This window comes from Hemitrygon akajei, chromosome 11 (genome assembly GCF_048418815.1).
Source record: "Hemitrygon akajei chromosome 11, sHemAka1.3, whole genome shotgun sequence".
Lineage (NCBI taxonomy): Eukaryota > Metazoa > Chordata > Chondrichthyes > Myliobatiformes > Dasyatidae > Hemitrygon > Hemitrygon akajei.
Genome location: NC_133134.1, coordinates 85648173 through 85663179, shown reverse-complemented (window position 1 = coordinate 85663179; position 15007 = coordinate 85648173). Strand labels below are relative to the sequence as shown.

The window sequence follows — 15007 nt, the reverse complement described above, 5'->3', positions numbered from 1 at the left end:
TCGCGGTAGCCAGTTCCTCGGTAATCATCGAGGAAAAAACGACAGCGAAACAGAACAGCGAGAAGGAATTAATTCTGAATCCATACCAGCAAAAACCGAACAGTTAAAGAACAGAACATCATTTTAAATCATGAACGTCGCTTTTCAAAATGGCGCCCTCCCTTGACGCTTCGGGAGCCCCGATAGCTGCCGGGAGTTGTAGTCTCGTAGCGTGCGGCAGGGGCCGGAAACGGATGTGGTGTCGGAGCATCTCTAACTACAACCCCCAGCGTGCCTCGGGGCGCCCGCCCCCTCTGGTCCAGAGCAGCAGTTGATGGCGACTGGCGGTGGGGGCGGCGGCTCTTCCGCGGCGAACGAGTGCGGGGCGCTGCGGGCTTCAGTGGCTGGCCGTACCCGCTCGTACGGCAGCACTGCCCGGCGCCCCGGCTCGCCCGCCTGCGGCCCGCACCTGGAGCACCGGCTGCAGCCTGGCGATACCCTACAGGGGCTGGCGCTGCGATATGGAGTGACCGTGAGTACGGGGCATTGGAACAGAGACACTGGGATTAATGCCGCGACACGGGGTCAGGGGGTGTGTGTCGTGGGTTCTGTGCAGTGAACTGGATAACAGAGCAGCACTGGGGTCAATGCAGTGACACTGGACGAGGAGGCAATCACTGGGGTCAATGCAGAGACACTGGACGAGGAGGCAATCACTGGGGTCACGCAGCTACGCTGGGCGAGCAGAGGGGCGCGCACTGGGGTCATCGCAGGGACTCTGGGTCAGTGGAGTGGGCTCGGTGACTCTCAGTCGGCAAGAAGGTGACAAGGTGAGGTTATCCTCTTCAGAGAAAGAGTAATCAGGCAAATTGTTATTAGTAAGGGGTGAAATGCCACAAGGTGCAAGGTCGTAACGAAGTGTATGGTGAGGGTCAGGACTTCATTTGGCACCAGGGACCTTTTCAATCGCCCTCAACAATGGGGCAGGAAAGCAGCATCCATCATCAGGGACCCCCACCACCCAGGACATGCTCTCCTCTCACTGCTGATCAGGAAGAAGGTGCAAGAGCTTCAGCCTCACCAGGTTCAGAAACAGTTATTACCCCTCAGTCATCAGGCTCCTGAACCAAAAGGGATAATTTCACTTGCCCCATCACTGAAATTGTTCCTGCAGCCTATGGAGTCACTTTCAAGGACTCTTCATCTCATGTTCTCAATACTTATTGCTTGTTTATTTATTATCATTTCCTTATTTTTGTATTTGCAGTTTGTTGTCTTTTGCACACTGATTGAACATTCAAGTTGGTCGGGTTTTTCATTGATTCTATTATGGTTATTATTCTGTCACTGATTTATTGAGTATGCCCCAGGAAAATGAATCTCAGGGTTGCTTATGGTGACATAAACGTATTTTGATAATAAATTTATGTAAACATTTGTTAATACAGATCATTGCACAATGCATTGAGGTAGAACAAGTTAAATCAATAACAGAATTCAGAATAAAGTGTTACAGCCACAGAGAAAGTGCAGAGCAAATAAGCAATAAGGTGAAAGATCATAACGATGAGGTCAAGACTCGTATCAGGGGCCTTGTCAATAGTCAATAACAGTGGGGTAGAAATTGTCCTTGAGGCTGTTGACAGTTGCTTTGAGGTTTTTGACACCGTAGTGTAGGGACTAGAGGAATGCTTTACAGATTCCCAGTGGGGGTGTTACATGTCCTGAGGGGGTGTTAGGAGAAATAGAGTGTGTTCGAAATTCTTGGCTGGCCAGAAAGTGGCACCCTAACAAGGCATGAGACCTGACTGACTGTGCCAACTGGCTGCCATCGTCAATATCCGATAGGCATTCCCAGTTGCTTTTATTTTATTTTTTTCATTTATTTCATTCTTTTATTTTAATTTAGCCCCGTAAATGATGGATAAATGTGTAATGCGTGACTTCTGTGAGTCTGAGGGCAGTGAGTTCTAATCCTGCTAAGAAACAGAAAGTGCATCATTGCAATGTTTTGTATGACTTTATTCTGCTCCCATCAGATCAACGATGCCCTGTGTATCTTATTTGTAACACTAATACTGTCGTCTAATGAAGCTTGAGACCATCAAGGTTGCAGGAACACTTCCATAAGACACCCTGAAAAGGCTACTTATGGTATTACTCAGTTACAGAAGATGAAAGAAGCTTTTGAAAAGTGTTGCACACTCGAGTCATTTGACAAGATGGCTAAAAATCACCTTGAGTGGTCTCATTGCTTCTTATAACATTTCCAAAATGATAGCAAAGTGTGGAAAATCTCATACAATTGGTGAAAGATTAACAATGCCTGCTGTATCAGAAGTGCTCACCACTGTTCTCAAAATGGATACCAGTATTTCAAAATCAATTCCTCTAAGTAATAACACTGTAGCTCGTATTGATGAAATGAGTTAAGACATTTAGTATCAACTATGCACAGAGCTACAAAAAACTGTGCAAGACAGCGAGGCATTGCTAATGACGTATGTATGGTTTATCAAAAATGGAAAAGTTTATGAAGAGTTTCTCTATTATAAAAAGTTAAAAACAAATATCGTTGATGAATCAATATGCGACGAGCTCAAAATGTATATTGAGGATAAAAGTATTCCGGTTAGGGACATGACTTCTTGTGCAACAGATGGAGCACCATATATGACAGGCTGCCTCGCTGGTTTAGTGGTGTTTGTGGTCTGTTTGCAATCCATTGGGTAATTCATCGCCAGCATCTCACAGCCAAAAACCTCAGCCAGCGACTTTTTTTTTCCAAGCACGACTCTTGTAATGTCTGCTATCAACAAAATAAAAGCACATCCTTCAAGTCGCAGAATATTTCGTCATTTACGCCAAGATAATGGTGAAGAGTTTGAACACTTGCTTCTTTAGACTGTAGTGTGTTGGCTGTCAAGAGGCGGCTGCTTAAAACGTTTCTTTGATCTTTTTGACACTGTGGTTGAATTTTGACAAGAGCTTGGGAAACAAGATTCAACTTCTACGTGGAGATGTGTCAAACCTAGCCGATCTGTCTGACAAAATGAACATTCTAAATATAAAACTGCAGGGTGAGAATTTCAATTTAATCCAAGCAAGAAGTGCAGTGTTTACTTTTGTCCAAAGAATTGGAAATATATCAGCAAAGCATTGGGAGAAGAATGTTCTCACATTTTCCCTGCATGGAAAGTATGCAACTCCCTTTCACAGACACCTGCAATAACTGAAAAAGGATTTTCAGAATCAATTCAAGGAATTGAATGATCTGGAAATTTCAGGCTGGGTAATTAACCCATTTCTTTCCAAGGTAGATTAACTGGAAGAGAGATTGCAAGAAGAAATTATTGAAATTCAGAACGATGAAGCAGCAAAAATGCTTTTCAAAAATGTTGTCTTTTGTGGCGTGTGGCTAGACTGTCACATGGAGTTTCCTGGGCTTTGGAGAAGAGCCAAACTGCTCTTCGTTGCGTTTCCATCCTCTTCCTTGTTGAGGGAGGCTTCAGTGCAGTGAACCACATCCTCACAAAAAATAGAGACTGCTTTGGACATTGTTACAGTGGGGACTTGAGGCTTTGCTGTCACAACTTGAACCAGATATTTCGACTCTTGCTAAAAACCATCAAGCTCAAGGACCATATTGATATCGAAGCTGCCGCACAGTCCACAGGTCCTGTGTAAGCTGGGTTTAGAGACAAATAAAAATATAAAGCAGAATCATTTTTCTCATGTTAGTGTATGATAGACGTGATTTTACACTGTGGGGGCACCGGAAAGTATATTGTGCCTAATAAGGGCTTTGGCAAGTATGAAGGTGCTTTAGGGGAACATTGGGCTAAAAAGTGTTTACAGTATCAGTTCCTGTTGTCTGTGATGGTGGAGGTTTCCTCCAGCCTTCCAAAGACTTGAGGGTCAATGAGCTGACAGCTCGGCAACACTTGGGGGCTGACCCCCCAGCAAGTCCTGGGATGATACATTCTACGATATGTTTGGATGTATGTGTGACCAAACTAATTTTAATCAGGTAGGGTTAGATCCCACAACAGCAGGTTCAGGAACAATAACAACCATCAGGGCTCCTGAGAACTTCCAGAACTGAATCCTCAAAACTACAGACTCACTTTCAAGGACTCTTTGTTCTCAGTGCGATTTTTTTTTCATTTGCACAGTTTGTCTTCTTTTGCACATTGCTTGTCTGTCGGTATTTGTTTATGGAGTTTTTCTTAAAATTCTGGACTCTGTCTTTTTCTTGTAAATGCCTACAACATGAATCTCTAGGTTTTATATGGTAACATAAACAATACTTTGCTAATAAGTTTAGTTTGAACTTTGATATCCCTCCAAACACCTTTTAAACAAATTGTACCTCCTCTGGCAGCTTCCTTCCCATACTGACTTCCCTCTGGATGGAAAAACTGGCTCCTCTTGTCTAGTTCCAGACTCCCCTGATAAAAGAGCTCTATCTACACCTCCTCATAAACCTGTATCACAATGATTTAGTATTGTCACAAGCATCGGGGCACTGCATCACAGGCACACCATGTCAGGTACGTGGATATTTACAAGAGAAAAGCAATTTAAACACAATTTACACAGTCCTTACAACAAAACCCAGTGGATTGTAGTGCACTGTGATGGATATTGCCTTTTTGAGGTGGTAACACCTGTGGACACCACTGATTGTGGGGTGGGTTGCACTAACTCGATCTCGTCACCTACCTTGTTTTTCCCCTTGCACCTTACTGCCTGCACTGCACTCTCTCTGTAACTGTGACGCTCTATCCTGCATTCTGTTATTGTTTTCTCTCGTATGACTTCAGTGCTCTGATGTGATGGAATGGTTTGTCTGAATAGCACGCACAACTAAGTTTTTCACCGGGCCTCGGTACATACGACAATAACCCTGGCTGCTTGCAACGTGGTCTGGTACGGAAACTCAAGCACCAAGGATTGAGAGCCACGGGCACAGCCCTCCTCACTATCGGCTATATCTCAAGTAGGCAACGTCCATCATGAAAGATCCCCACCATCCGGGCCAGGCCATCTGCTCCCAGCTCCCATCGGGCAGGAGGTACAGAAGCCTGAAGTCCCACATCACCAGGGTCAGGAACAGCAACTTCCCTTCAACCATTCGGTTCCTGAACCGACCGGCACAACCCCAAGCACCATTTCTTTTGTTCTGTGTTCTTTCTTGTAAATACTGTGTTCATTCCTCCATGCACAACAGTGGGAACCGTACACAGAGGGCTGGAGGAACTCTGCAGGGCAAGCAGCATCTACAGAGGGAACGGAGAGCCCATGTTTCGGGCTGAGACTCTTCACCAGGTCCTCCTGACCTGTTGAGTTCCTCCAGCATTTTCTGTGCTTGTTGCTCAGGATTTCCAGCGGCTGCTGAACCTCTTGTCTGTGATTTGCACCACAATAGATGTATTTTTTGTGTTCAGTCCTTCCCGTTATAACTTTTTGTTTCTGTTGTGATGCTGCTGCAAGTAAGTTTTTCATCGCATACAAGTAAATCAGAATTAATTTATTTATTGAGATACAGTGAGGAACAGACCCTTCAAGCCACGCCACCCCCAAAACTCCTGATTTAACCCGAGCCTAATCAAAGAGGACAATTTCCAATGACCAATTAACCCTAGCAAGCCGTAGGTCTTTGATGGTGGGAGGAATCTGGAACACCCGCACAGTCAATGGGAGAACGTATAGACTCCTTACAGACAGCTGCAGGAATTGAACCTGGGTCGCCTGTACTGTAAAGCGTTGTACTCACCGCTAGACTACCATGCCACCTCAGTCAGAATCTCTTTATTGCCAGTAAGTGAAACATACCAGGAATGATTGTGGCTCGGCGGCAAGCATAAAACACAGGACAACACAATAGATCTGCAGGACAATAGTGCAAACAGCAACAAGCAATCTACAAGCAGCAGAACAGTCACTTGTACAAAGATCAATAATCAAACTTAAATGTGAACAGACTCAGTATTGATCACCGGAACAAGGAGGGCAGGAAGGACCATTTGACAGATAAGCTTGACTGTGAGTAGAGCATTCCAACAAACAGCACAAGGTTAGTGTGTCAAACGCTTGGGCGGGGTAGTCTTGAAAAGGTAAAGAAGAGCTCAAAACACAAAATTTCCATTCCCCATCCCCATTCCTGATGAAGGGTCTCGGCCTGAAACGTTTGGCTACTCTTTTCTCACGGATGCTGCCTGATCTGCTGAGTTCTTCCAGCGTTGTGTACGTATACTAAAGAAGAGGTCTACTTGTCACGTGTACACCAAAACATACCGTGAAGTGTGTCGTAGACCAACATATTCTGAGGATGTGCTGGGGAGGGGGGAGGCAGCCTGCAAGCATCACCCAGCTTCTGGTGTCAGTGTGGCATGCCCACAGCTCACTAACCGGAGCGCCCAGAGGAAACCCAGGAGGTTACAGGGCTTATGTTAGCATATAGTACCCTGAGATTTGCTGTCTTCCAGACATTTAGAGGATAAAGAATACAATAGAATATTGTGAAAAACAAAGACAGACAAACGACCAATGAGCAAAAGAAGTGAAATTTCCAGCCTGTCGTCCATAAGGCCATAAGACATGGGAGCAGAGCAAGGCCATTTGGCCCATCGAGTCTGCTCTGCCATTCATTCATGACTGATCCTCTTTTCCCCTCCTCAGTCCCACTCCCCGACCTTCTCTCCGTAACCTTTGATGCCAAGACCAATCAAGAACTTATCAATCTTTGCTTTAAATACACCGAACAAGCTGGCCTCCACAGCTGCCTGTGGTAATAAATTCCACAGAGCCACCACCCTCTGGCTAAAGGAATTCCTCTGCATCTCTGTTTAAAATGGACACCCCTCCATTCTAAGGCTGTGTCCTCTTGTCCTAGACCCCCTTCCCAACATGGGAAACATCCTTTCCGTGTCTATTTTGTCTAGGCCTTTCAACATTCAAAAGGTTTCAATGAGATCTCCCCCCTCATCCTTCTAAATTCCAGCAAGTACAGACCCAGAGCTATCAAACGTTTCTCTTATGATAACCCTTTCTTTCTCCGAATCGACCTTGTGAACCTCCTCTGGACCATCTCCAATGCCAGCACACGTTTTTTTAGATGAGGAGCCCAAAACTGTTCATGATACTCAAGGTGAAGCCTCACCCGTGTCTTATCAGCATCACATCCCTGCTCTTGTATTCTCGACCTATGGAAATGAATGCTAACATGGCATTTGCCTTCCTCACCACCGACTCAACCTGGAGGTTAGCCTTTAGGATGTTCTGCACAGTGACTCCCAAGTCCCTTCGCTTCTCAAATGTTTGGATTTTCTCCCTGCTTAGAAGATAGTCTGCACATTTATTTTCACTACCAAAGTACATGACCATGCAATTTCCAACACTGTATTTCATTTGCCGCTCTCTTGCCCATTCTCCTGATCTGTCTAAATCCTTCTGAAGCCTTCCTGTTTCCTCAACACTACCTGCCCCTCCACCAATCTTTGTGTCATCTGCAAACTTGGCACCAAAACCATCTATTCCATCCTCTAAATCATTGATAAACAGCATAAAAAGCAGTCCCCGTGGAACACCGCTAGTCACTGGCAGCCAACCAGAAAAGGATCCTTTTACTCCCACTCGCTGCCTCCTACCAGTCAGCCAATGCTGTAACCATTCCAGTGATTTTCCTGTAATACCATGGGCTCTTAACTTGATAAGCAGCCTTGTGTGTGGCACCTTGTCAAAGGTCTTCTGAAAATCCAAATATACAACATCCACTGCATCCCCTTTATCCATCCTACTTGTAATCTCCTCAAAGAATCCCAACAGGTTCATCAGGCAAGATTTCTCACCAAGTACTCCATCACCTCATCCTTAACAATTAACTCCAACATCTTCCCAACCACTGAGGTCAGGGTAACTGGTCTATAATTTCCTTTCTGCTGCCTTCCTCCTTTCTTAAAGAGTGGAGTGACATTTGCAATTTTCCAGTCCTCTGACACCATGCCAGAATCCAATGATCTTTGAAAGATCAGTACTAATGTCTCCACAATCTCTACCGCTACCTCTTTCAGAACCCTTGGGTGCAGTTCATTTTTTTGAGCACCTTCTCCCTTGTAATCGTAACTGCACTCCCTTCTCTTCCCTCACACCCATCAACACCTGGGACACTGCTAGTGTTTTCCATCAGTGAAGACGAATGCAAAATACTCATTTAGTTTATTAGCCCCCGGTATTATTTCTCTGGCCCCATTTTCTAGCGGTCCTATATTCACCCTCATCTCTTTTATTTTTTATATACTTAAAAAAACTTTTTCTGTCCACCTTGATATTGTTTGCTAACGTTTTCAAATTTCATCTTTTCCATCCTAATGATTCTTTTATTTTCCCTCTGTAGGTTTATAAAAGCTTCCCTATCCTCTATTTTCCTGCTAACTTTTGCTTTGTTGTCTGCCCTTTACTTTGACATTAGCTTTGACTTCCCTTGTCAGCCACGGTTGTACTATTTTGCCATTTGAGTATTTCTTTGTTTTTGAAATACTCATGTCCTGCACCTTCCTCATTTTTCTCAGAAACTCACACCATTGCTGCTCTGCTGTCATCCCTGCCAGCATCTCCTTCCAATTTACTTTGGCCAACACCTCTCTCACACTACTGTAATTACCCTTACTCCACTGAAATACTGCTACATCAGACTTTACTTTCTCCCTGTCAAATTTCAAGTTGAACTCAATCATATTGTGATCACTGGTTCCTAAGGGTTCTTTTAGCTTAAGCTCCCTAATCGGTTCCGGTTCATTTCAAAACACCCGATCCAGTTTAGCTGATCCTCTAGTAGGCTCAGCAACAAACTGCTCTAACTGCTCTAAAAATCCATCTCTTCGGCATTCAACAAACTCACTCTCTTGGGGTCTATTTCCAACCTAGTTTTCCCAATTGACCTCCATGTTGAAATCTCCCATGACTATTCTATTTCCTGTTGTAATCTGTGGTCCAGACCCCAGTCGGGAGGCCTGTATATAACTGCCATCAGTGTCCTTTTCCATCAGGATGCAGTTTCTCAACTCAACCCACAAGGATTCAACATCTTCCGAACCTATGTCACATAGTTTGATGCCATCCTTTACTGGCAGAGCTACGCCACCCCCTCTGCCTACCTTCCCATCCCTCCGATACAGTGTGTAACCTTGGACATTCAGCTCCCAATGACAGCCATGATTCAGTGAAGGCCACAACGTCATACCCAACAACCTGTAATAGTGCCACAAGATAATTCACCTTATTTCTTATACTCCGTGCATGGAGATACAACACTTCAATACTGTATTTGTTGCCCTTTTTGATTCCTCATCCCTAATGGACTGGTACTCACCCTGCTGGCTGCAATTACGTCCTGTCAGCTGCCTGCCCTTCCGTGCTAACTTTGTTTTTTACCATCTGTCCTAACCTTCACTCTAGTTCCCACCCTCTTCCAAATTAGTGTAAACCCTCCCCAACGGCTCTAACAAGCCTACCCACGGGTTCAGGTGCAACCAATCTCTTTTGAACAGGTCGTACCTCGCCCAGACGAGATCCCAATGATCCAGGCGCCTGAAGTCCTGCCCCCACCCCCCAGCCAATCATACCCTCACTGCATGTGGTACAGGTGGCAATCCAGAAATTACTTCCTGCTAGGTCCTGCTTCTCAGCGTTCTACCTATGGGTCCACGGACTCCTCGGTTAATGGTACGGGTCCATGGCCTAACAAAGGTTGGGAACACATGATTTAGGGTAATGACTGTTCCTGGACCTGGTGGTGTGGGACTTTATGTCCAATGGCAGTAGTGAGAAGAGAGTATGGGTGAATGTCCCTGGTGATAGATTCTGCTTTCTTGTGGCAGTGTTCACTGTACAAAGCTGTGCAAAAGTCTCGGGCACATATAAGTAACTAGGGTGCGTACTGCTGCTGCGAAGAAAACAAACTTCATGACGTGAGTGATGATAATCCTGATTCTGATAGGGGCCTTTTGTGAACTGAGAGTGGGAAGGGGTCAGGGAGAGGGGAATCATGTTTGGGAAAAGAGGGAAGGGAGCAGGCAGCACCAGAGAGACACTCTGGAATGATCATAAACCAATTGTTTGGAATCAAACAACCTTGCCTGGTGTCTCAGGGCTGGGTGTTTCTACACCTGTGCCAATCCCTGCACCTGGCACCCCTTCTCTGCCACCTCTCCCATGCCCCTCCTGTGACACTCCACCTTCACTATACTCGGCACCCTTTGCTCCAGCCAGATTTGCAAACTCACCCTGTGTCTGAGACTTTTGCACGGTACTGTAGATGTGGGGAGGGCTTTGCTTGCGATGGACTGGGCTGTATCCACCAATTTCTGTAGGCTTTTCCATCCCTGGGCATGCCAGGCTGAGATGCAGCCTCTCCGGATACTCTCCACTGTGCATTTGCAAAGTTTGTCAAAGTTTTAGGTGACGTGCCGAGTTTATGCAAACTTCTGAAAAATTAGAGGCCGTGTTGTACCTTCTTTGTGACAGAGCAGACCTGCTGGTCCCAGGACAGGTTGTTGGAGATGTTAATGCCCAGGAATTTAAATGAGTGCTGAATGTACAACATACTAACCCCTTAAGGTCGGCTGCTGAAATTCAACCCTGATCTTATAGCTGCTACTGTAAAGCATTATGCTCACAGCTTTGCTACCGTGCCACACTATGGTACGGGGCCAACTGGTCTTGCTCCCTGTTCTGTTCTTATTTCTGTTGTCTCTTTCTCCTCTCTGATTGTAGACAGAACAGATAAAGAGAGCAAATCGCCTCTATACCAGTGACTCCATCTTCCTCAAAGAGGTCTTGATGATTCCCATGGCTGGCAAGCAGAAAAACAACGGGACATGGGCGGAGAGCCCGCAGGAGGGCAGCCCTGCAGGGCAACCGGAAGACAGCCCGACTCCGGAGATGTCCGCCTCAGAGTTCCTCAGGAGGATCGATGCCCAGATCAAGCAGTCCAAAGCAGCCGCGCTGAAAAAACTGAGGGACGACGGAGACAGGTAGGTCGGTGCAGGGAGGGAAAAGAGCACCGTGGGTCAGACTCCACAAGTACCCCCATCCGTGGGACTGGGAAATTCACACATTTCTACTGCAGAACAGACAGGCAAGCTCCCTCTACACCGTCCCATCCCACACTCCCGCTGTCAGACACAGAGTGAATCTCCCTCTACACTGTCCCATCACACACTCCCGGGGTCAGACACAGAGTGAATCTCCCTCCACACCGTCCCATCACACACTCCCGGGGTCAGACACAGAGTGAAACACCCTCCACACCGTCCCATCACACACTCCCGGGGTCAGACACAGAGTGAAACTCCCTCCACACCGTCCCATCACACACTCCCGGGGTCAGACACAGAGTGAAACTCCCTCCACACCGTCCCATCACACACTCCCGGGGTCAGACACCAGAGTGAAACTCCCTCCACACCGTCCCATCACACACTCCCGGGGTCAGACACAGAGTGAAACTCCATCTACACCGTCCCATCACACACTCCCGGGGTCAGACACAGAGTGAAACTCCGTCCTCACCGTCTCATCACACACTCCCGGGGTCAGACACAGAGTGAATCTCCCTCCACACTGTCCCATCACATACTCCCTCATCACACACTCCCTCATCACACCGTCCCATCACACCCTCCCTCATCACACACTCCCGGGGTCAGACACAGAGTGAAACTCCCTCCACACTGTCCCATCACACACTCCCGGGGTCAGACACAGAGTGAAACTCCCTCTACACCGTCCCATCACACACTCCCGGGGTCAGACACAGAGTGAAACTCCCTCCGCACCGTCCCATCACACACTCCCGGGGTCAGACACAGAGTGAAACTCCTTCCACACCGTCCCATCACACACTCCCGGGGTCAGACACAGAGTGAAACTCCCTCTACACCCTCCCATCACACACTCCCGGGGTCAGACACAGAGTGAAACTCCCTCCACAGCGTCCCATCACACACTCCTGGGGTCAGACACAGAGTGAATCTCCCTCCACACTGTCCCATCACACACTCCTGGGGTCAGACACAGAGTGAATCTCCCTCCACACTGTCCCATCACACACTCCCGGTGTCAGACTCAGAGTGAAACTCCCTCCACACTGTCCCATCACACACTCCCGGGGTCAGACACAGAGTGAAACTCCCTCTACACCCTCCCATCACATACTCCCGGGGTCAGACACAGAGTGAAACTCCCTCCACAGTGTCCCATCACACACTCCCGGGGTCAGACACAGAGTGAAACTCCCTCCACACCGTCCCATCACACACTCCCGGGGTCAGACACAGAGTGAAGCTCCCTCTACACTGTCCCATCGCACACTCCCGGGGTCAGACACAGAGTGAAGCTCCCTCCACACTGTCCCATCACACACTCCCGGGGTCAGACACAGAGTGAAACTCCATCTACACCGTCCCATCACACACTCCCGGGGTCAGACACAGAGTGAAACTCCCTCTACACCGTCCCATCACACACTCCAGGGGTCAGACACAGAGTGAAGCTCCCTCCACACTGCCCCATCACACACTCCCGGGGTCAGACACAGAGTGAAGCTCCCTCCACATCGTCCCATCTCACACTCCCGGGGTCAGACACAGAGTGAAGCTCCCTCCACACCGTCCCATCACACACTCCCGGGGTCAGACACAGAGTGAAGCTCCCTCCACATCGTCCCATCACACACTCCCGGGGTCAGACACAGAGTGAAACTCCCTCTACACTGTCCCATCACACACTCTCGGGGTCAGACACAGAGTGAAGCTCCCTCCACACCGTCCCATCACACACTCCCGGGGTCAGACACAGAGTGAAACTCCCTCTACACTGTCCCATCACACACTCCCGGGGTCAGACACAGAGTGAAGCTCCCTCCACACCGTCCCATCACACACTCCCGGGGTCAGGCACAGAGTGAATCTCCCTCTACACCGTCCCATCACACACTCCCGGGGTCAGACACAGAGTGAAACTACCTCCACACCGTCCCATTGTGCCTGATACAAAGCCCCATTGACAGCACAATCCTCTCTGTATCCTGTTACCCAAACCCATGACTTTTACATTGCTCTCTCATTAAACAAGTATGGATTCAATGAATCCGTGACTAATCCCGATCCTTTCACGCAGCTGCCAAGACAACTGGTTTGTTGGGAAGGCAGGAATTTGTTGGCGGAACACTCCCATTCTGATTGCAAGGACCAACAATGAACTTCAGTCATACAGCACCTGTCTAGTCACTGCATTTCTCCCTTTAGTCCTGGGACACCTTGCAAGGTACTGAGATAGGGGACCGGACACTCGGTGGTAGTGGGCACTGGAATTTCAGGGCTCAGAGCCCAGGCATCTAAAAGCAGGGAATAGGAGGGGGAGCCGAGCACGGGTGGAGTTAGTGTCGAGGTACTGGTTAACAGAGTGCTGGTGATGGAGGCTTCACTCTTGTACCTCCTCCCCCTCTCGGCTGACTCTTGGAGGTGAGAGAAGTGGGTCTACAGCTGGATTTAACGCTGGTTTTCTTGGTTAGACTCCTTATACCCTCGCCGCACCCCCCCTCGAGAATGTTGCTAACACTGTTTCATTCTCCCTCTCCACCCAGGTTTGACGGGAGCTCCCCCTCCGTTCTGTGCAGGCCGGTGCCCACGTCCCAGCGAGCTCTTCTCGGACCCGCCCGCCTCACCAAAACAACCCGGGTGACCAGCCTGCAGGACACAGAGGATGAAATCTTTCACCTTTGACCCTGGGTAGCCACCCTTCCCAACGCTGAAACGCTCCCACACCTGCCCCACCGTGCAGGTGACAGCCTGAGTCACGGCCGGGACGGTGGGAGAATCCCGTCTGGGCAATCCAGAGATTCCCGGGTCCAGAGGTGGCTCCGGAGAAGGAGGAAGGTCCTGAGTGAGCCGGGCTCACGGGGGAAGTCTAGGATGGAGGTGTGTCTCTTTCTCTGTGCTGTGTGTGTGTGTGTGTGCGTGCGTGCGCGCGCCTCTCCCTCCTCCTGTGTGTCTGTCTCTCCCCACAACCCACCTTCCTCCTTCACATGTGTCTCTCTCCCTCCCTCTGTGCCCCAGTATGTGTGTGTCTCTCTTCTCCCCCTCCTTGGCCCTGTGTGTGTCTCCCATCATGTCTCTGTGTAGAAACGCTGTTTCCTGGGAGAGGCTGTGTTTGTATCTTCACTATGCATTATTCCTCCACCCCCCCCCCCCCCCCACACCACCCATCCTGCCTGCAGTGCTGTACCAGCCAAATGTTATCCTGCAGAACCGCTCCTTCACTGTGTCCTGTTCCCCACCCACACCGTCATCCTGCAGAACCACCCCTTCATGTGTCCTTCTCCCCACCCACACCATCATCCTGCAGAACCGCCCCTTCATGTGTCCTTCTCCCCACCCACACCATCATTCTGCAGAACCACCCCTTCACTGTGTCCTGTTCCCCACCCACACCGTCATCCTGCAGAACCACCCCTTCATGTGTCCTTCTCCCCACCCACACCGTCATCCTGCAGAACCACCCCTTCATGTGTCCTTCTCCCCACCCACACCGTCATCCTGCAGAACCACCCCTTCATGTGTCCTTCTCCCCACCCACACCATCATTCTGCAGAACCACCCCTTCATGTGTCCTTCTCCCCACCCACACCGTCATCCTGCAGAACCACCCCTTCATGTGTCCTTCTCCCCACCCACACCATCATTCTGCAGAACCACCCCTTCACTGTGTCCTGTTCCCCACCCACACCGTCATCCTGCAGAACCACCCCTTCATGTGTCCTTCTCCCCACCCACACCGTCATCCTGCAGAACCACCCCTTCATGTGTCCTTCTCCCCACCCACACCGTCATCCTGCAGAACCACCCCTTCATGTGTCCTTCTCCCCACCCACACCATCATTCTGCAGAACCACCCCTTCATGTGTCCTTCTCCCCACCCACACCGTCATCCTGCAGAACCACCCCTTCATGTGTCCTTCTCCCCA

The 15007-nt window shown here is 48.7% G+C and overlaps 1 protein-coding gene across 1 annotated transcript; it reads left to right on the top strand.

Annotated features, from left to right (window-relative positions):
- Positions 1 to 289: 289 nt before the first annotated feature.
- lysmd1 (LysM, putative peptidoglycan-binding, domain containing 1) lies at positions 290 to 14535 on the top strand. The gene is made up of 3 exons (XM_073061285.1): positions 290 to 511; positions 10756 to 11015; positions 13628 to 14535. Exons 1-3 carry the CDS (start codon positions 314 to 316, stop codon positions 13764 to 13766), a joined length of 597 nt encoding a protein of 198 aa, XP_072917386.1. The 5' UTR covers positions 290 to 313; the 3' UTR covers positions 13767 to 14535.
- The last annotated feature ends 472 nt before the right edge of the window (positions 14536 to 15007 follow it).